A 23,376-nucleotide genomic window follows, 5' to 3' on the forward strand; every position below is an offset into this window, starting at 1 on the left:
TATCCTGTGTGCTGGGAAATAAGTAATTAGGAGGCTTCTCCTGTCAGTTCTGCTTCATGCATTAGCCCAGGAGTCTGCAGTTCCTGTCTGCTCAGAGCACACAAGAAGTAAACCCAGAGGCCTTACAGAAGAAAGCACACGGCTAGTGATGCAACTCAGTGTGAAATGATGCTGTTTGCTTATGAGAAGCTCACATCTTTCCTGGCACTTCTGAGGTAGTTTCTTTGCATATGTACTGTGAGGGTAGCTGTGGAGGGGAGGAGGGGAGGAAAGAGATCGTGAATGTAGTTTGAGGTGAGCAGACTCATATTTTTCGAATATGAATGCGGCAGTTTTGGCTTTGCTACCTCATTAGCCTGTAAGTACTGCAAAAAAAAGTATAATGTAGGATCAGAGAGAACCAAAAAGCCCAGGCTACTTCAGGTCTGTGGTTTACCTTGTGGTTTTGGAGACCAGGCTTTTTAGATGTTGAATGCCAATGAAGTGTAGAAGTGGCATGGACTCAAGTGGAACATGAGGGGTGGTAGTGAGACGTTTGGCATGGGGGACAATGACAAGCACACACTAAATCATCATCTGCATTAAGGACATGATCAGAGAGCGCCTGCATGCCCAGGGTACTCTGTAGGGTTTAAATGCCTGTGAGAGCAGTCTGCAATTACAACATGTCCCACCCCAAACACTGCAGAAAACCATATGCACTCTTAGGGCATGAACACACAGGGACGTGTGAATAGGTAGCTCAGCCATGTGGAGGAGCTAGGCACTGGCACCATGTAGTTATAATCATGAGCCTGGAAAGTAACTTGATCAGGAGAGAGCCTGAGCACGGACCCATGAGTGGGCAGTGGAGATTCTCCTTAGAAATTTGCTAGGCCAACACATTATCTTGCATCTTGGTGAAGCTCCCTGTCTGGCTGTTCTTACAACATACCTGCCATGAGTGTTTGCATCCTGTTGGTGCCTCCATGTTCCCACATTTTTGCTTTGTACCCTGAGATTTGATCACTGAGGTCCAGCAATGATGGTTTTTGCTGCAGAGTTTCACAGCAGCTTTGTCTGATGATAAAACATATCCCTGTCCTTCAGAGATCTCCTTATCTTCCTTGTAATGTAGCTAATCACTGATCTCTGCATGAGTTCTATGTTCCTCCTTGGCTATGGAAGAATGGGAAGGAAACAAAAACTTTGGCTCTAATTAGAGTAGTGTTTCAGGGGCCCAAATCAGTTTATTTCAACTTATCTATAGGAAGTGGAGTCAAGTCAATGCACCATAGGGTGGCAATCTGGGAGAAAACAGGTTGAAGGTATTTCCATGTCAGTGTGGGCAAGTGAGTCACCTGGGCCAGGCCATAGCTGTGCCTTCCAAAATGTGTCCAACAGAGGCTGAGCTGAATCAGAGAGGGAAACTGTTGGGTTTTGGTATGCCTCTTGGTTAAGAATGTGGTTTTCTGGGAGAGTGGCTGCAGTGCTCAGGCCTGCCCCCAGCTACAGCATTAAAACCAAGCTTCAGGATGCACCTCAGTCAAAGGTGGGGTGCTCTCTGGAGAGGTAAGGGTTGAACACAGGTGATGCTCTGAGGGGGAAGAAACACCTGCTTCTGGTGTGGAGTCAGCTGGGCACACAGTGAGCCAGCCCACTGATTACCCCAGCCTCAGGTCCTTGGAAGTGCAGGGCGTGCTTGTGGTGATATTTGGAACAGTCCTAGATATTGTTCCAAATTTTGGAGCAGGCTAGGGTGTGGATCTGGATATCTGCACCACAGTACTTTTGCAGCCCTGCTTCTCCATCCCCATTGTGGCAGTAGTGCTGCAGTGCCCTGCAGCTGCAGGCTAACTGCAGCAAGCTGTGCACCCTGTGCTCCCCAAAGCACCTGGAAACCAAATGGGTGAGGGCTTTGTTTCTGTTGTAAGTCAGTTTCTTTCCCATGGCCTCTGTAGCAGGTACTCCTGGTCTGTGCAGGCATCATGTGAGCTCCCTTTTAGGAAACATTTGTGTCCTTTTGCCATGTGCTAGCTTTTGCCCAAGGCCAGCCCCTTCCTTCCCTTTCAGCCTGAGCTAAGCTACATAATGCCAACACTCCAAAGGAACACCACTTCCAGCACCATTTCACCATTGTTTTGCAGTAGCAGCAAATAAAATATAAAATTTCTCCAACTACAGCATATTGTGTGGTACTGGAAATCATCTCGTTTTGACCAACTAACTAGAAAGAATAACTTGTGCTTTTGGTAAACAGTCTGATTGTCCCCAACAAAATAAGAGCACTTATCTATTACTTTCACTTCTGTTGTTGATCAGTAATGATAAATGCAGGAGGTCTGTAGGTTTAAAATATAGAAAAGAGCCATTATTGTCTGGGCTGTATAATGCGGTTCAGTGGTTTTGCACTGAGCTCACAATTTACTCCATAAAGTTTGTGTTTATTTACCCCAAGAGTCTGGGTTTTCTAAAAGAAACAGAAACTCTTCCACCTGTAATCAAACTGTACTTTGAGTCTCATCCCTTTTTATCTTCTCTTCCCTTTCCTTGCCCCTTTTGTTCAAAGGATGAGAAGAATCAGGTGTTGATCACAAATGCTTGGCTGCAGATGGTGAGTAACCTGTGTTAAATAAAGAAAAAAAACCCCTTTGTGATAGCAAATTACTGAATGTGACTTCTGAAAAGCAAGATTTCTGTCTTTTAACTTGTCTATAATGTGAAATAAGCAGGAATTTTGAGTCCTTTGAAATTTCTCTAGCGCTCCTTTTGGCATTGAAAATGAAATACAGGAGACTACATTAATCCTTTGGGCAGACCTGTTGACCTTTGGAGAATGAAACCAACTGCTTTGTTAGGCCAGTGGATGTAGGGACCTAGTAACAAAAAGACCAAAGTTAGGATCCCCATAGCTGAAGGAGAGATCCTTCAAGGGGCTCAAGGCTCTCTTCAAGGCCAGTGACGGGGACTTGTTGTGAAGGAACCAGACACCCAGTACGACCCAGGCACCCTCCACTCATGGCTTCTGGGAAAATCCCCACTTCTGTCTGAAATGGGAAGCCAGGGTGCCCCTGTGGAGGTCAGGGCACAAAGAACCTCAGCACTTGTCCCCAAACACAGAAGTGATGCAGCCATGCTGGACCATGTGCAGACTCCTCAGGCTGGGTGGTGGGGTGGCCATGGACCACAAGCAGCCTCATGCTGCATTGCTACTGGCATTGCCCATGCATGTCAGTGGGAGCATTGCCTTCCCTCATGCTTTACAAACCTCATCCACAAACATTCCTCCTCCCGCTTCTGCAGCTTGCTCCAGCTAAGTGACCTGCACCAGTCATGCAAGATAAGCAAAACTGATCCTCACTGAGGGCTTTGGGGAAGGGAGTTTCCTGTAAGGTCTGCTGCTGGCTGAGTATGGCAAGAGATATGGTCTTTTCTTAGGGTGCATAAACTGATCTTAATAGCTTGTGTTCAGTAAAGATGCAGCTTTGGAGGGAAAAGCCTGTGGGAGACTTGAATGATTGAACTAATTCTGCTTTGACTTTAGCAGTGAAACACTATCTCATGTTAATGAGTACAGCTGAACAGGCTGCTTCTTCCTCAGCTACCTGCTGGGATTTGCAGCAGAAACGAGTTGTTTTCTATAGCAAAAACTAACCCATACCAACCTATAAGACTACAGGATTGTTGAGACAGAGCCTGTCGGTCTCCTGTCCCTTGCAGAGGTGTTCTTCAGTTATAGCACCGATAACTGTTTCCCTTGCAGCCATCCCATAGAGCTTGGTTGCAAGTCACAAAGTTCAGCACAAAGGCTGTGCCTGACCCTTTCTTGAATTAACTATTTGTGCTGGGATGGAGGAGTGGGGATCAGAAACAACCCCTTGCGATATAAAATTCACCTGCCTACCTCTCATATCAAGGTGCTTATTAAAAGAATCACCCAACCTTTGTAACAGATTAAATTATTTCCACCAAAGAGGGACTCTCAGATCATGGTCCATGTACCACTGACAATACCCAAGTCATTCAAACCACCTCAGCTTGGAACCAGCATACCTCATGGAGGTGCCTACTGCCAGAGTTTCTGCCAGCCCACCAGAAAAGGTTTGGGATGCCTGGCTTCGGGCCACAAGGAGGAGAGGTTAGACACTAAATTAAAATACAGCTCACAGAATTCAGTTGTCACACTGTGGATTCCTCAGTATATATGCCCACCTTAATAATAAAAGTTGAGCATTAAACTATTATCATACTACTGCTATAGATACTGGCAAAGTCCATTCTGTTCCCATAATATTCCAGGAAACTTAGAAGACTTTTACTAGCTCATATAATCTGACGTATGTATTTGCCAACAGTACTGGTTTGATGTTTACTTGTCTTGGGATCAGTATGAATACCCAGGGGTGCTGAACTTGAGATTTCCAGCTGACCAGATCTGGGTACCAGACATTCTTCTGTATAACAGGTAAGCAAGATGCGCAACGGCCAGTGGGAGCCTAGAACTATAGCACTGGATACTGGAAATCAGCCATGCTTCACTGGTATTCTGGGGCTTTTGCCATCTGTGGATTTGGCTGTTACTCTTGAAACAGTAACAATAAAAATGAACAAGTGCCAGCTAATAGATTTTTCTAATAGCCAATCTAAATCTTCCTTGCTGTAGTTCTGCAGATGTCTTCTTTACCTTTTCCCAGTGAACACAGAGAGAAAACAATCCGTATTCTCCTTATAATTACCATGGCTCTCCTAGAAAATTATCATGTCTCTGTCATAGTATTCCTGTCTGAATGAAACAAACAGATTTTCTTCTCATCACTCATATTTTATAAATCTCTCCATCATTCGTCTTCTTCTCTGAACACTGTCTAATCTGTTTTTCTTTCTCCAGAGCTGAATCTAGCTCTCTAGCCAGCACTTCTGCAATGCTGAATGGAGTGGAAGCTCTCTAGACAGATGTTTCCTTAATGTTTTCCAGGAGGAGGGAATTTCGGTTTTGCTCTGACTAACATCTTAGTTTTGGAGTTACTTTTTGATCTATCACAAACCCCAGAAGTTGTACTTCAGCCTTGCTGTCATACTAAGTTTTCCCTGATCTATCTTTCTCTGACAGTTTTGGGGGTAATACTTTCTAATCATCCAGATTTAATTTCATTCTGTTGGTTCCCTAGTTCACCAAGACCCGTTTTCCATTCCAAGCCCTCACTACAAGATATCTGAAGGAGGCTTGGAGTGACCTGGATTGTTTAAGTGTCTTTTACTTCAGCTTTACTCCTCAAAGTCTCTTTATCCCTTTTGAGTCTTTAAAAAGGAGGCATATAGCCTGGTCCATATTACTGTAGTTTGTTTATAAGAACATGATGTGACATAGGCTTTCTGAAGTTCAGATATATCACCTGGCTCCTCTTATTCAGTTTTTCAGTAAGAAAATTAGATTGATTTGATGCAGTTGGCCCTTGACAAATCTGTGCCTGCTGTTTTCCCCTCATATCTTTGAAGTTAGCCTGATGTGTCTATAATTCCACCTTTAAAAAAAATAATAAAAATTGTCTTTGATCTTCCCTAATTCACTGAGCCCTTCCCTGTTCTTCAGGACCTCTCACAGATAATAGATAATACTTCATAGGGTATTTCAGACAGTCCCTTCAGTTCTCAAGACTAAATTTCATTAGATCTGCCAACTGGAATCTGTCTTTTCTACACTTCTTTAACCTCTTCCTGTCCTATTCTGCCCTGGACTACTGCCACTCTGTGAGAATTAACTGTGGAGAGGCACGGTTTGTGAAGAGTGCAGCACAGATGATGCAGGATATTATTTCCTTTCCTTCCACAGCAAGTAATGGATCTATATGGTCCTTTCCTTGTTTCCTTGCATTTATCAAAACCTTTCTTGCTGCCTTTTATGTCTTTAGATAGTTATCACTTATTCTGCACTTAGCCTTTTCAATTTTATCCTCTTTGTTTTGTGCTGGGGACAATCCTGAAGACTCAGATATTAATAAAAAGCAGGTCACAGGAGGGACTGAAATTTCCACATCTGGTTGTGAGACGGGGTGTGTAAGACAGTGTAGTCATGTGACATAGGCTTGTAGATAGCCATGACAGGCAAGGCCTACAGCATCAGCCAGGGGAACCCTCTGTAGTTAATGTCTTTCCAAGACACCTTCTGGAGCAAGTCCCCAGATCTGCTGCCTTGAAGAATTCTTGTCCTTGCCCAGCTCATTACTCTCTTATTTTTCTCAGAATTGCTGGAATCCTAAAGAAATTCTTTTTTTTTCTTCATCCCTTTCACCTAGTTCCTGCTCTTAGAGTCTCAATGAAACTTCTCCTACAAGACCCAAATCTAAAACTTCTCCCCAGTGCCTTCCTCCATTGCTTGAAGCAAATTCTTGGCCCCTCTGCCTCCTAAGAACCTTCAGAATTGTTGCCTCAGGACACCATTACTCTGACAACAGATATCTCGGTAATAGATAACTTGCTTTACACTGTGAGATGCCTGATTCTACCAACAGCCCCAGAAAAGCCAAATCTTCCTGATTGTCCAATCTTTGGATACAGCTACTGTGACACTTTTGCTCCTTTCACTTCTGCCTTTACTCTGAGACATCCAAGACCTCTGCCTCTCACTTCTTTGAGGACGTTACAGCATGCAACCAGCACGCCTGGGTGCAAGCCAACAGTGCCTATGAGAAGCCAAGGTACTGATTGAGGGTAGACTCTTCACCCGGGTGTAGGACCTTAATTCAGACATTCTGTGCATTAAATTCAACCAAAGGACTATTTTTGTGTTAGTTACTACATCTTAACTCAAACATCAGCTTGTTTTTTCTTTATTTTGCTTTGTTTATACTGTGTTATAGTGCGGATGAAAGATTTGATGCGACATTTCACACAAATGTGCTGGTGAATTACTCTGGATCCTGCCAATATATTCCTCCAGGTAGGGCACAGAGAACATTTGTTTGCTTTAAGTCAATGTGTAATTTTGAATAAGTACAAGCAGCTTTCCTTCATGAATGAAACCAAGGCGTTTAAGAAGCAGTCTGTGGAAATTTTGCAAGCTGTGTAATTATGGGACAGACCCACTGAAATAATTTAGGTCCGTTATTAGTGGTGTATTTACCACTTCACAAATCAATAAATCACTCTCCTAAGCAGTTTGCTTAGAACATTCAGAGGCCCAACTGAGGTGTCGTCAAAGCAAAGTGATATGCACTCTCACATCATGTTTCATGTGCCGTCCAATTAGCTCTTTCTTGAGAGTGGAGAGGCGTGTGACCAGAGGAGACCCGGAGAGCAGCACTCCCTCTGCAGTGAAGTCCTCCTTGCCAGGCTGAGGCTACAACTCTGGGTGAAAAGACAATCTGAGACTGGTCTCAGCCATCCAGACCTGAGTCTCAGCCTGCTTTCCATCTGTATTGTCAATTCAGGGCCTGTAGGGCCCAGCAGACAGGACCTACCAGTGAATACACAGACTATCCCCACATTTTCTCACTGTGGTGGACATAGCTGCTGGCTGACCAACCCCAAGCATGTCCACAGGGCCCACCAGGGACCAAGTGGGTCTTCCCTGATGGCTGGTCCTCTGTTGATCCCTACCCCTGAGACCCCTTGAAGCATGCCTATGGTTTCACTGGGACAGATCCATACATAAGATTGCTCTCCAGGGAGCAACATGAGACAGGAATAAAATTGATGTGTACCAGAGCAGACCCTTCTCCACCTCCATGCAGAGGGTGCCTGTATGGGCAGATCTGATGTCCTGCTCATGTCTTGGTGAGCTACAAACTCCATGATGAAGAATCGGTTACTTAAGAACTCAAGGAAAGAGTAAAGAGATAAAAAGTAATAATGGGAATCTGTTGCGTAAAGCACAGGAAATCCTTTGTTACAGGGATTTAACTGCTGCCAAACTACTTTGCAAAATTTTAGAAGGAAAAAGTTGATAATCAGCCTACTGACTAGCAACAAGTGCTCACAGAACCAGCTAGATTAATCAAGACGCTGGAAAACATTGAAGAGTGGAAAAGATGGTGTTTCCAAAGCTTCATGAAAGTTTTATTTCCCATGACTCTGAGAGCAGGCTGTACTCACTGCTGCTCTCCATTAAAGAAAAAAGGTAGGTGGAGGAGGAGAGAGAAAGGACAAGAAGGGGACAGCTGTCTGCTGTTAAGGAATGGAGCAGAGAAAAGACTCAGAAGAAATTGGGAGAAAAGCCTCCACGTAGCCCATCTGAAAATGGTCATGACAGTGGGAGTCAGACCTCCCAGAACATAAACAGACAAATGAAGGGAACCCAGCCACCCCAGAGGAGTGGTGTTTGTGCAGGGTCATGGTCTTGCACATATGGTTATGCCACAATGCGCTCAGCCTTCGCAGCAGCAGGCTAGCAGTAATCAAGGATCTCTGTTTCTGGGATTTTATCTTCAAAAGGCACAGCTCAAGAACTTACTGCAAAACACCAAACTCTGCTCAGTTAGGTGACTCAGAGCTGGGATTCACATTAGCTGGTGTTTTAGGGAGCACACAGAAACAATTACTGCAAACAGGAAAGCTAAGTGCAGAGTTGGAGATAATTTTCCAATGAAGCAGAAGCTGCCTGTCCTTCACACAATGCCTCTGAACTGGTCAGCATGCAGTAAGCCGAGCTAAGGCAAAGTCTGCAAAGCTGCAGGCCCACAGGGGTGAGGGTCTGCACGGATGACCTCTGTGCTTTGCCACCAGCTGCCAGTAATACAGACTGTGCAGATCATCTTCCTCACTCTCCAAGCACTCCATGCTGCTGGATGGCTGGGGTAGTCAATTATATTTTTTCCCTTATCTCAGCTGCATAACAAAAAAAAAAAAAAAGAAATAATTAGTTTGCAACAATATACAAGTATTAATCTCCTAAACTTCTTAAAATATCACATGAAATAATGATAATGGACTAGACACATCCAGAGTAAAATTCAACGCCCAGGTGAACACACAGAAGGTAAAGACCAGCCCTCAGCAAGGTTTGGCATAACAATGTATTTTCAAGGGACTGTGGTTCTAATGCAGGGTCTGACAAGGAACTCCTTTCAAAGAGCTTTTTGCAGTACTTGCAGCTGCAGTGTGTGGACATCTATGTACTCCATGCTCCTGTTAGGCCCTGCAGCACTGCCTGTGATCTGCTGGGGCCAGCCAGCACTAAGAGGCTGGGCTGCTCCTGCATTGCCCGAGTATCCCGGGCAACCTACTTCAAGGACGCAGTGAAAGAGAGAGGGGTCTTCACTGGTGCCCCAGGAAGGGAGGTTATTCCACTCATGGCAGCATCTTCCTCCTGTGCTACTTCTTTGGTTACCCCATGACTACATCATACAGACTTTTGGAGGAGAAAGTTGCTCACAGTCAATCGGACAGATAGGCGTAGAGATGAATTGCACCCTGCACATGCTTGATTCTGACTGATTTCTATCCACAGGCATTTTGAAGAGCACGTGTTACATTGATGTCCGCTGGTTCCCCTTTGATGTGCAGAAGTGTGATTTGAAGTTTGGCTCCTGGACTCACAGTGGCTGGTTGATTGACCTGCAGATGCTCGAGGCTGATATTTCCAACTACATCTCAAATGGAGAATGGGATTTAGTAGGTAAATTGGCTGGCCTAAAAATTTTCTGTAGCCTAATTTTCAAAGACAAACCCCAAATATACATAAATGATCAATCCCACCGGGACATGAAATATTAGATATTAGAAGTTTCTATGTAAGAGGCAGCAAAAGAAAAAGAAAAAAAAAATCACACATCAGAGAAAACCTTTCAGACGCATTCATTGAACTGTGTCTGAAAACACTGTTCTGAAACAATTGCCTGCAACTGAGAACATAAATGAAATCTACTGGTCCTGATGCATCTGAGCAGTTTGTCAGTACTAAACTTGGGTGTGTCTTATGTAGGTGCACAGAACACTACTGTGACATCTACTCTAGCACATCAGTCAAAAACTGATTGGTGTAAAAAACACTATTTCAGTAAAACTGGAATCAACTTTTACAGAGATGTATCTCTCTCACCGAGAAAACCATCAAAGTGTCTACCAGTTCATAATAACTGCAAATAACTGCAGTTCAGCATGTCTCTCTTCCTTCAGTGCTTTGGAAGATACTTAGATTTTTGAAAGAGGAATGTGCCCAGAGCTGGTTATTCAGAATGAGCTCCTAATGACTTATTTTGAACTTATTTATGTAGTTATAAGTAAGTCAGAAACAATGCTATGGAAATTGATAAAGCTTAGAACACTCTAAGGAGAGCTTGCAGAAGGAACAGTTCATCATCTAGTCTGGATATGTAGACAAGGAAATAACTGTCACTGACCAACTTCATGCAGTAGTTTTAGCATTCAGGGCATCTGAGAAATAACATAATCAGAAACACAGCCCTGACATAAGAAGACAAAGGACTTCATAGGGAAGTTGTCCTAAAGTCCATCCATTTCAGAGCACTTCTGACTTTCCAGTCCTCCTTTATAGTGATTATTTATGTCCAGTAACACTGTATATCTGATTAAGAGACTGGCCTGTGGTTTATCTGCCTTCAACCTTGACCAGGGGTGGACAAAACAGGCCCTTATCTAGCCCATATGGCAAAAGCATTAAGAAATGCCCCAGGAAAGCCATGGACATATTCTTTATGGAGAGTTTGCCTCACTTCTGCCAAAACATACACATTGTCACATCTTCTGTCATGTGCACAGAAATAAAAAAGGTGTGAGCAATGGTGGCATGAAAGATACAAGATGCTGAGTTCTTCCAGCTCCCCTGGTATTTCCTGTGTTCCTGTAGTCCCTGCTATGCAGCATCTCAGATAGTCTACTGCAGATGGGTCACCATGGCCAGACCTGCAATACATTTATATTGGACAACTCTGTCTCTTAACCTTCAGATATCACAGACTTTAAGCTTAACTTGACATCCCTTTTGAAAATTAAACCGTATCCTGTTTGTTTTTCCTAACAAAACAAACCAAATATCTATAAGAGAATGATAGAAAAATAAAAACTGGTGGCACTTGTCACACAGAAAATCCCCTGCATGGGCTAGCGAACATGATGTCAGCTGTTTGTCACCATTCCCTGGATGCAGAAAGGCAGAATGCACATTCTACTGAGTTAATCTTTGGCCACTGCTTGCAAATCTTTCCTTGTTGATGTTGGGATTCTCAGAACTGTTTTGATCTGGTCTAGCTTTCTTGGCTAAGCCCGGTTCTAATGACTCAGAAGGCATGAAAATAAACCCTAGGAAACACAGAAGGTGGACTAGGAAGAGCAGACATCTTGCACTGTTGCCTCAGATGTTGCTGAAGACATTGACACACTAAGAGTTACCTTGATTCATTTAACCCTGTAGAGATGTATTTCAGCTTTCAAACAACATTGAACCAAGCATATTGTCCTTGTCTCCTTTAATCTATTCATCCATGTGTGCATCACTGGCCACAAGTGTTAGAACATTACTTTCGCCTGGTAACTGATCTGTGAGTGTCTTTCTCCCTTATCAATTGCCACAGGACACTTAGAAGCACTCTTCAATGCACAATGTGTGGCAGAGGTGCCACTCATTGGCTCATAAACCATGAGTTCTTGGCCCATTCCAAAAGGATACCTGGGAGTCCTGCACCTCTCCGCACTGCCTGTCCTCCCTCTCTGTAGGTGTCCCAGGAAAGAGGAATGAAATGTACTATGAATGCTGTAAAGAGCCATACCCAGACGTGACATACACCATCACCATGCGCCGACGCACCCTCTACTATGGCTTGAACCTACTCATTCCCTGTGTTCTCATATCTGGCTTGGCACTGCTTGTTTTCCTTTTGCCAGCTGATTCAGGGGAGAAGATTTCTTTAGGTAAGTGCTAAAGAATTAATTTCTTTCATAAGCATTTCCTATAAGCTGGAAAATAAATACCTGATAGTGCTTGATGAGTAAAGATTTCCCTGGAGGAGCAGTAGAAACACTTGTTTCATTGCAGAAACCAGGGTAACAACTTTCTGTATTGCATTCACACACCTTGTGCTAAACAATTCTAAAATCATCTGGATTTTACCCTGATATGAGGCAAAACTAATCGTTGGCACAGGCAGCAGTGATAGTACTCTGTCGTCCCTGTTGTTCTGTTCTTCAGTACATCTCAATGGATTTCACAGCAGATTAACTCTGTTTTTCAGATAGGACATACTAAGACACAGAGAGTGAAGGGTTGTGAGCAGTAGCAGCAGCTGAGCATTGGATTTTCACCTTCCAAGTTCAGCTCCCAAACCACCAAGCCATGAGTCCCCCATGAATGCAAAGCAGTGACAGCCAAGGAAGGGCTAAATGAGATTTACTGTTGTGTGAGTCGATAAAGACAGGAGGAGTGCTTCCAAGAGAAGAAAGAGCAGAGATGGAAAAACACAAGACTGGCCCTGGCAAGACCTCAAGAGTTAATTGTGCACAATTCCAACCGGGACAGAGACCTTTAAATCACATAAAGTGCCCTCAGTGTTAGTAGAAGAATCAGGGATCTGAGCAACCTGTCTTACAAGAAGTAAAACACAGGCTATGAGGGATACAATTGCTGTCTATGAAAGATAGGATGGAGAGGAGGAAAAGAGTTATTTGAGCTGAAGGACAATGTTAACACAAAAATAGGAGATAATGTTCATGCATTGATGTTATGATTTCTCAGTACCAGGGCAGTTATGTTATGTTTAGCAACAGTCTGTTCAGATAGAACAAACAAAAAGTTTCTTTTAATACAGTCTACAGGTCTTTGGAGGGTGTTATATAATATGCAATAGCTAAAAACTAGACTCATGTCTGTGCAAGTCTCTCCTGGCCCTTAATAACCATCTGGGCTTTGTTTGCACTATGTTTTGGAAAAGTAATGTAGTTTACCAGTTCTGCAAGCTTCATTTCACTCGGCAGGAAAGATTTCTCCATTACTTTAAGAGGAGCAAGGGTTTGGGCATAATTGAGAAAAGTGAAAAAACAGCAGATAAAGTTGCATCTAAAAACGCTCTTACTTTGTGGAAGTTCTCATGTGCACTGATAGACATGAAGTCATGGATTTGGCTTAGCCATAATCAGGACAAGGTTATATTTAACAGCAAAGACATCAGAGAAGCAGCTGCCAGAGTTCATGTTCCTCATCCTTCCTCTGCATGTTCACTCCCTGCAGGTATCACTGTCCTGCTTTCCCTGACTGTATTCATGCTTCTTGTGGCTGAGATCATGCCTGCAACTTCTGACTCAGTGCCACTAATAGGTAAGTTTATTTTCCGTGCTCTGTGCACAATGTATGATGCTTCTCCAGAGTTGTTCAAACCCTATTTGACAGACTCTTTTTGTTACTATAGTTTTGCATTTCAGCAATGTCAGGAGAAAATCTCTGTCTGGGCTTTGCTGTTTGTGTATATGAAAAGAGTTTACATGAGGTATACAAAAAGGTTCTGGAAATATCAAATAAGCTGGTAACCGCAAGAATTTAGGGGACATAGAATCAACACACAAGGAGGTTTTGGGTAGGCAAAGTGTAAAGCCAACACTGCCAGTGCACAGGCACAAGTGGTATACTGGAATAGTACTCAGCTCTGGCTCTGGATCCATTGAGTTGGTCCATAAAGTCCCTTCAACAGCACTTTGGATGAAGCTGTGTGCACAGAGAGCATTTGAAGATCTCAGTGCTCCTGGCTGGAGAAAATTCATCTTTCTTCTTCCGCATCATCCACCTTTCCTGCTGTTATGCATCTCTTCCCTGCTTGCCCCCTTCCCCTCCTCTTCTCTCTACCCAGAGACCAAGTTAGGATACTACACTCAAAATTAAAACATAACACTGGAACATTTTTAACATATGCTGAAAACTAAGGGACAGATTATCATCTTGGGAACATGGGCAACACAAGCATTGTTATATCCTCTGTTTTCATATGACCATCGCTCTACCTCAGTTTCTCAACTGTGAACAGGAGAAAACATTATTCCCTGGCCTCATAACAGGGTAGGGAAAATAAACCTGTTCTGGTTCACAAAAGAAAGAAGTATGAACACCACAGGAAGATTCAGAACCTGTTTAATTATCATCTCCTGACCTAAGGTCTATCTTTGCATACAAATCATGACTACAGTGCACATTCCAGACAGTAAAAATAAACAAAATATTCAACAATGTATCTAGATGCTGATGGAAGTTGTATAGTTGTTATCACCATTGTATAATTAAAGCTTCGCACAAGTTATACCATGAATAGGACAAAAGAGCATTTACTCGGATGTCATTAACTCACTTCAAAGATTAAAACCTCAGACCTAACTCTGGGGAAGGAGGGTGGCTATGTGACTTTAAAAGCAACAATGCCCATAGGCAAGAGTTTCTGAAAGCCTCTAAATAACCCTCTAAATAACTTGGACACCTTACTGAAAGTCAGCAGAACTCTTGCCTCTGAGTCACACAGGAGCTTCCAAAAAACTAACAAAACATCTCTTGGAACATGTACCTAGAACTCCACAGAAGCAGATACAACTTTAAGAGAAATGCTATGTGTAGGGAGGGGACACAGGGCATCTTGTACCAGTCTTCACATAATTCTGCGTTGTGTAATACATAACAAAAGCTGTTTGAAATTAGTAAATAGATGGACTTGCCTATGCCCAGTCCACTAGTTTTAACCAGGCCAGCTTCTACTGATACAGTCCCCTATCATAGAAAGTAAGATTTATATCAAGAAAAGCTATGATAATTATACATTATTACAGATTTTGATGCTGTAATAACAGATTCATTTTTACTTATCACAACATAGATATGTGAACATCACATATCAGTGGTGTTGGGGAACCCTACTGCATCAAGTCCCCATTCTCCAGGTGGATATTGGCTCAACTATTATGATCTCTTACATCTTTTCACTCTTTTTGTATCACAAATTCAAGGACATGATAATGGACTCTCTTCACATGACTATGTCTTGTTGACATGTATTGTTGCAAGTATTTTCCTAATGCCCAAATAATTAGAGCATATCAAATGTATTAGAAACACACCTCTCAAAGTTGTCATGTAGGTCAAACAGAGTCTAGTTGTTTCATCTGTTCATTAGACAAATTTTGTATTGTGAAACACTGTAAAAGAATAATCCTTGCATATGGATGCACATCCTTGCACCCTGGAGACTGAGGTGAGGTATCCAGATGAAGGATGTCTAAAACAATCCTGTGACTACTGTCATCTGGTTCCTCCCTGTTACAGCCCAAAAGCAAACTGGAACTTGACACACTGGGGTGCACTCAGGCTGCATGGTTTGAAATTTGACCATTCCCATGCAATGGAAGCTTTTTTTTCATAGGATCATGAGAGAGTTCAGGTTGGAAAGGACCTCAGGAAGTGGAAGACTGTGTCAAAAGTCTTACTAAAGTTGATGTAAATGACATCTGCTGTTCTCCCCGTGTCTGCAAATATTGTCTATTTTATTATAGAAGGCAATAATGTTGGTCAGACGTGATTTATCCTTGATAAATGCAGGCTGGCTGTTCCCAGTGCCCACCTTCTCCCTCAAGTGTCCAGGAATGTTACCCAAGGACTCACTCACTGATTTATCCAGCAGCCAAAGTCAGAATGACAGGACTGTAGTTCTGTGGATTGTCCTTCTGGACTTTTTTGAAGATGGGTGCAACATCTATCTTTCTCCAGTTGTCAGAGAACTTGCCCCATCTCTGTGGCCTTGCAATGATACCCTTAGGTACTCTTGGTAACACCTATCTGGTTCCATGGACTTGGGCAGGTTCAGTTCTCACAATCAATTCCTGAATCCATCCTCATCCATTGCTGGTTGTTTCCCTCATCCTTGAACCATATCGCAAAGCACAGAGACATATGCTAGGAGACCTTGATAGGAGACCTTGCTGGCAAAAGCTGGGGCAAAGTAGACGCTGCCTTGGCCTTAGCTCCGTCCACTGTCACTAAATCATCCTCCCCGTTCAGCAGCAAACTCATTTTCCTTGTTCAGCTTTTTACTGTTTGTGTAGTGCTAGAAACTCTTATTGTTGCTCTTGACTCCTTTGGCTGTCTCAGTTCCTGAGCTTTATCATTCCTAACATCAACCCTAATGCTCAGGCAACGCTTCTAAATTTTCCTTCTTCTGCACTGGAGCTTCGCCATGAGTTCCTGGCTTAGCCACACTTTTCACCTGATGTGTTTGTTTTGTTCTCTAAGTAATAGAAGGGACTTTTCTTGCACTTGGAGGCTGCTATACTTTAAGCCCTCACAGTTTTCTTGTGCTGCTTTATCTTTCAGGGCTTTCCCCAGTGGGATGCCAGCTACTAGTTTCCTGAAAAATTAGAAGTCTGTTCACCTGAAGTCCAAGTTCTATACCCTACTGTTCTCATTCCTTACTCCCTTCATGGTCTTGAACCCCACTGTTTCATAATAACTACAGGCTAGGCTTCCATTATCATGCTCCCAACCAGTTCTTCCTTATTAATGCAGAGCAGAACTAGCTGTGCACTACCACAGTACAGTTGGTCTGTCCTGTATTTGTATTATCGCTAACAACCTTGAGAAATCTTCTTGACTGTTTGCATTACACCGTATTTCCTTTTCAGCAGACATCAGGGAGGTCCAAGTCCCCTGTGAAAAGAAGGATCTGTGATAGAGAGGCTTCCCTGGGTTACTTTAAGAGGACCCCACCCTCATATCCACTGTGTTTTGGTGGTCTATAATGCACTCTCACCGCAGCAGAACTCTCATTGGCCTCTTCACTGATATGACTCATAAGCTCTCCAGCAGCTCTCATCCACCCCATAGAGGAGCCCCTCACATCCAAGTGGCTCATTCACATAGAGGGCAACCCATGTTGTCTTGGTTGTCTGTCCACCCTGAAGGGCTCGTACTTATGCATCAAAGCATTCCAGTAGTGAGACATGTCCCTCCACATGTCAGTTATCCCAGAAACATTATTGTTTCATGACCACATGCAGAGTTCCAGTTGCTCCTGCTATTTCCCAGACTTCATGCATTTGCTCACTCTGGAGGTGAGACCCTCCACCTTGTTTCACCATTTCTGAGGACTTTTGTGCTCTGACCACCATTTTCTTTCCACCCTTGACCACTGTTTCTCCATATAAATCTGAGTCGTAATTTCCCACAGTATTCCTAGTTTAAAACCCTGCTACTAACTCCTTGCTCCACTCCAAATAGGCAGAGAAAGACTGCTCACTCATTTGCCTTCTGCACCCAAACAGCTCTTGTTCAGAAAGTGCTCGAGGCTGGGCTGTGTGATTTTACAGTATCTTGAGCTCTGAAAGTCTTATCCTTACTCTAACAGGGTAGCACAGCATAGTCTCTCCACAGTGATCTTATATGTGATCCCAAATGGAACATTTTAGCTGCTGAACTGGATATACCTGGTCATGATCACAGTCATTCAGTGTGATCTCTGGTCCAGTTGAAAATCCTTAGGAATGAGTGTGAGGAAAGGGAGGACACTTGGGCAGATTGTTCAATTTTTGGAGAATCAGCACAGTTAGCACTAGGTTACAGGAATAAACAAATCTAAAGCATGTGGTTGGGGAAGCATACAAGTAATTTGATCTTGAATTAGAAAGATCCACTGCAGAAAAGCCACTATCACTGGTCTTCATGAATGTGGGAGCAACAATTCTCTGAAAATGTGACCCCACGCAGTTTTAAAATCTGCATTATATTATTAAGGTCTGGGTTTTTAAAATCAAACATGTATCCACACCTACCTGGACCCAGATGAACACTCCCAGCCTTTGCCAGCACAAAAACACTAGGGCTTATCATAATGTACCTCTTACTTTTCTCCGTCTTCTGACCTCAGCTTTAACTACTTGAGTGTAATAACATGGGGAATTCTCACAGCTACTGTTTAGATAGCCTTTGTTGAGGGAGCAAAGGTATGCTGGTCTAATATGACACCAAGAAAAGAGCTGGCTTCTGAGGTCTGGTATATTTGCAAAGAAATATGGAAATCATATCCCAATTCTTCTTACTTGAGGCCACTCCCCCTTGACCTCAACTTACATTTACAGTAAATGAAGTGCCTCTCAGCCTAAATAATCACAAGGAGGCAGGTGAGGCAAGACACTTGCTTTTTTCTACCTCTCTGCAAAGTGGGTCCCCCATTCCTTGGTATGTCCTCTGCATTGTCTGTTCGTAAAGCAGCCCAGGCCAGAAACTTTCTTACTCCACGTGGGAGACTTCCCAACACGATGAACTCCCATTTCTACATAGCCTGCTATGTTAATACATGTTAAAAGTAAACCAAATTCTTTTCTGTAAAGAGCAAGTGGCAAAGCTTGGCCTAGGGATCAACAGGAGGCTGCTCAACACCTTTGAGCATCAGGACCCTGCTGCTCCTCTACGTTGCAGGGTCATGGGTAGAGCTTTCCTTTCCACAGTGAGCCAGCCCCTTCTTGTGCCAAGAAATGTTCCAGCTGGACAGACTGGGTCACCAAATTTGCCCCCTGTTCTCACTCAGCTTTCTTGGGGCTTGCATTCACATCAGTAACAAGCTACTCCTTGTTCAGCAGTATGTCTACTCCGGTCTTTCTCCAGGAAAGCCTCCCTTTTTGGGGGAACAAGATGTTTCCAGATCCCAGTTTCCAGCAGCATGCATACATGCGAAGCAAGGCACTGCAGTCTTTCAGAAGTTGAATCCTGCCCTTCTGCAAACTCGTCTTCAATGCCAAAGAAAGGAGAAGTCTGTGAATGAGAGCAAAGATGCCTCTTTCTGTTTAAAACATTAACCACCCATAGCCACAGAAACCAGCTCAGACATTTGGATCAAAAGCATTAAACTCCTCTGACATCTACAAACACAGGAGTTTGGCCAGAATCCAAGACAAGTCAACTGTATGAACAAGGCTCGTTTCACTACAGGCTCCTGGAAGTCCCTCCTGGCACTTAAAATCTCTGGAGTGTAGCTCCTAAAAGACTTTCAGACTATGACTATACAGCAGCAGCTGTGTCCTAAACTTACCCTTCCTAGTATAGCTTAATCATGCCTCATGGGAAGTGTGTCTGGCTGCACTTGTGATTTGGCTCACTTTTAATTTCTCTCTTTAAAAATACTTTATCAGGAGTAAGTAGACAGCTGCAGTTCATTACTTGAGGAAAGGTTATTACAGAAATGCAGAGAACTCCAGATGTGTTACACATCTGAAATTACTGGTCTGAATGCACTAATCACTGGGTACAATCATAAAGCCCGTGTGATACAGCTCAGGTATATAACAATTGTTCTTTCTGCTTCTAAAAAACTATGCAATTATGCACAGATTTGTCTCACACTATAAATACCAGTAATTTCATGGGGTTCTCACGCACCTTCCTGCCCCTATCACATAACACCGTTCCACCTAGTTTAGTTCATTGTATAATAAGGGGTATCCTTATTTGGTTGATTTTCTGGTTCAGTGACAAAACGAAAATTAAACAAGTACTGTTATTTCTGTTAGAGCTTTTGTACAAGCTCAGGGCCTGCCCATTGAAACTAAAGACTTAGGTAATCAATATGAGAACTACATCTGAGGCATTTAGATGTAAACTGGAAGGGCTTTTTTGTTTCTGTAAAGACAATATGATTCATGTAAACAACACTGGATAATGAGATCCATTTTTGGTAATGGTTTTATGAACATCTCTGAAGAAAGGATGTGTTCCTTCCTTAGACAATAGACATACGCCTGAATTCCTTTTTTTAAAGAGGACTGTGCCTCCAGTTTATGGTCTCCATATCCCTGACCTGTTTCATTAAACTATGTTTTCCATTTTAAAGCAACCTTTTAATTAAGGCTAGGAAATCATGCGTTGAGAAGTCACTAAGGAACAAGTTGTCTTAAGTCAAGGCAGATTCCTAACTGTAACTCTTCTCCTTCATGACTATCCTTTGACTAGAACCTCCTTAGGATTACACATCTGGTGGTCATGTTTACTCCCATCCAGTGGTACCTGATAAAGCAGTGATCAGAATCTCATTCATCTTGCACTGCTGGAGGAATGTCTTAAAAAATCAATGTCTCAGTATAAGCTGCTAGTTTGGACTCATAGACTTAAAAAAAATTCAACTCCTAATGTAATGTTTAGTTACTACCAAAATCAACCAGGTTTTCAGAAAGACAGATCAACCCACATCCCATGCTAAAGTCAGACATGGCCAAAAGGCATGGCTCTGGAAAATTGAAAGCAACACAGTTATGACCATAACCAGCACAGCTTTCTGACTCTTCTTTCTCCCCGCCTGCAATATCACCTCCAGAGGGGGAAAACATTCGGGGCCACATAACACTGAAAATTTTGTAGCTGTCCCCACTTTTACCTCTCCCCCTGTGATCCTGGTTGCTTCCAGCACCAGATGTTTTGTTTTTAAGAAAACGCCATTAAGCCCCCAGCCCTAGTAAGCAGGTGTTCACCTCTCGTTCCACTCTGCTGTGAGACACTGGCTATGGGGTCCCTTCTCCACCCACGTCCATCTTGCACTCACCTCTCGTTTACTGTGCTGCAGTCCCACTGCTGTGAGAACAGGACGACAGCATGCAGAGAGAGACCCTAAAATGCTTACTTTGAAAACCCTGCCCAGCTCTTACTCCTGTATTAGTCCAAAGTTACTGCAGTCTTTGAGTTCAGGCCCCCAGGTGGCACAGAAACAACAGTCACACAGAGAAACAGCCAGGAGCACCCACAGCAGGATGCTTTCAGCTTGAGCCCAAAGCTGCAATAAGCTCTGAGTTGGCTGCTCTCCCTCCACCCCAGCCAACCCTCTGAGGAAGTATCACTTTCAAAGTACTTTGTCAAAGCAGGTAAGGCATGCTTCTGCCCAAAAGCCAAATCTTGAAATGAAATGTTCAGACCTCTCAGGCCAGTTGGATGATTTGTTTCTCCCATAAATACCTCTTATACCTGGAAATTCAAGGCATGCCCTTGCACGGAAGTTCTTAATAATTTCTGATTTTTTTTCCATGCCCAAATAACTCCAAAGTGCTGCAAATAATTATTTCTCTCCAGGTGTCTCCAAAATAACACCATTGGTTTAGAATGAAGAATCTGTATTTTGCTCTAAAAGGATTTTAGCAGAAAGTGTGGAACACCTCAGAGCTGGCATGTGCAGAGAATGTTTGAAAGGGGAACACAGGGCTCTTGAATATGAGGAACTGTCAATTCCTATGATTATCATCCACGTGATATTTGACACCTTGGCTGGATGTGTCAAATAGTGCACAATAAAAATTAAGTTACCTTCACCTCCAGATAACAAAACTGCATTTTTCTCTGTCTTCTTTTACTGACCTCCTGTGCTTGCTTCTTTACAAAACACACTTACTTGCTGCTTAGGACTCTACTATCATGACGTTTTCAGCTGTGTCTCCTCCTTGCCATTCTTTATCATGCCTACCTTATTTCAGTAACAATGAAGTTTTTATGCTGTGAATAAGTACAGTTGCAGCAGATGCTTGGGGTGATTTCTTTCAGGTAGTCATACAGAAAACAAGGCTGCAAATTACTAAGACAAGCAAGCAATGTGGTGCTTTGCCACCTACAGGAGTTACAGGTTGGTTTAAGTTATGAGCATAAGGCATTAGTGGTTCTGACTAGAAAGAGAAAGTAAGATTAATCTCCAGTTACATTTTCTGTCATCTGCCTGTATGTTCTCAGATGCTGCCACTTGAGTTTATTCTGTCTTTTATTTTGTGGACTGTTTTTCCTCCCTCCCTTTCATGGTCCTGCCTCCTACCTTGCTGGTCCCAGGACCCCACTCAGTCTCTTCTGTTAAACAGAAATTCTCATTCACAGTGGTTCTTACAGTTTCATGTCCCATGATCAATGCCACTGTTCCCAAAACCATGAGTCTTGGATGCTTTTTATTTATTTAAAAAAAACCCCAAACCAAAAAGAGAACAGTTTTACGTTTCAAACACCTAGTTCTATTCTTCAAAAGCATGTGGAAGGAGAAGAGTTCAAAAACTGCAAAAACACTGCCCCTGTGCCCCCTACAAGTACCATAACCAAAAGGTAGACAGAGCGTTCAATCCTGAAGTCTTTCATTCTGTTAAGACGTTCCATGTTTATGAGGGACCAACTGGACTGAGTTGAGATGATGCTCTTTGCTTTCTACAGTCAATGACAGCTAATGGATGGTACAAGGTGTCCCAGTTACCCCAAATCTTGACAACGGTGGAAATGGTTTTCCTGCCTATGCCCTCTTCTGTGTTTCTTTGCTGTCTGTTTATGGTAAATCAACCAGCAAGGGAATCTCCCCTCCACATTTTGGTTTCCTCAGTCTCTGAGAAGCTCTGCCATCACCGATTGTAGACCACAACAGCATCTGCCCAGCTACCAGCCCTGGTCCCTGCCACAGGAGAAAAGAAGAATCGTATAATAATAGAATAGTTTGGGTTGGAAGAGCCCTTAAAAGGTCATCTAGTCCAACTCCCATGCAATGAGCAGGCACATCTTCAACTAGATCAGGTTGCTCAGAGCCCTGTTCAACACAACCTTCAATGTTTCCAGGGATGGGGCATCTACCACCTCTCTAGGCAACCTCTTCCAGTGTTTCACCACCCTCATTATGAAAAAATTTTTTCCTTACATCTAGTCAAAATCTGCCCTCTTTTAGTTTAAAACCATTACCCCTTGCCCTATCGCAATAGGCCCTGTTAAAAAGTCTGTCCCTGTCTTTCTTAAAAGCCCCCTTTAAGTACTGGAAGGCTGCAATAAGGCCTCCTTGGAGCCTTCTCTTCTCCAGGCTAAACAACCCCAACTCTCTCAGCCTGTCCTCAGAGGAGAGGTGTTCCATCCCTCTGATCATTTTTGTGGCCCTCCTCTGGACCCTCTCCAACAGGTCTATGTCTTTCCTGTGCTGAGGGCTCCAGAGCTGGAGGCAGTACTCCAGGTGGTGTCTCACCAGAGCAGAGCGGAATAGATGAGCAGAATCACCTCCCTCGACCTGCTGGCCATGCTTCTTTGATGCAGCTCAGGATACGGTTGGCCTTCTGGACTATGAGCACACATTGCCGGCTCATGTCCATCTTTTCATCCACCAGTACCCCCAAGTGCTTCTCAGCAGGGCTGCTCTCAATCCCTCCATCCCCCAATACTAGGGGTTGGCCCGATCAGGTGCAGGACCCTGCACTTGGCCCTGCTGAGCCTCATGATGTTCACACAGGCCCATTCCTCAAGCTTGTCCAGGGTGTTTGGAAGTCCCTCTGCTGGTGTCTGAGGTTTCCTGCATCCTCCACAGGCTTCAGTTCATTAACCTGGACCTTTTCAGAAGGAGGAGTAGTGAATATCTCATGCTGTGCATTCTCTGGGACATTTCTCCCGTTTCCTGACAGTTCACCAGAAACACAAAGCACTCAGCACTGAACGACTGAAGTGACCTG

The 23,376-nt window shown here is 43.4% G+C and overlaps 1 protein-coding gene across 1 annotated transcript in view; it reads left to right on the forward strand.

Moving 5' to 3' along the window:
- Window positions 1-230: 230 nt before the first annotated feature.
- The window catches only part of LOC104626036 (neuronal acetylcholine receptor subunit alpha-7-like), a 34,557-nt gene continuing 11,411 nt past the window's right edge, over window positions 231-23,376 (forward strand). The window contains exons 1-7 of the mRNA XM_010293848.1: window positions 231-287; window positions 2,549-2,593; window positions 4,335-4,444; window positions 6,837-6,916; window positions 9,425-9,592; window positions 11,650-11,844; window positions 13,157-13,243. Coding sequence (XP_010292150.1) covers window positions 231-287; window positions 2,549-2,593; window positions 4,335-4,444; window positions 6,837-6,916; window positions 9,425-9,592; window positions 11,650-11,844; window positions 13,157-13,243 — 742 coding nt within the window. The remainder of the gene's footprint in view (window positions 288-2,548; window positions 2,594-4,334; window positions 4,445-6,836; window positions 6,917-9,424; window positions 9,593-11,649; window positions 11,845-13,156; window positions 13,244-23,376) is intronic.

This window comes from Phaethon lepturus, unplaced genomic scaffold (assembly GCF_000687285.1).
Source record: "Phaethon lepturus isolate BGI_N335 unplaced genomic scaffold, ASM68728v1 scaffold4389, whole genome shotgun sequence".
Taxonomy (NCBI): domain Eukaryota; kingdom Metazoa; phylum Chordata; class Aves; order Phaethontiformes; family Phaethontidae; genus Phaethon; species Phaethon lepturus.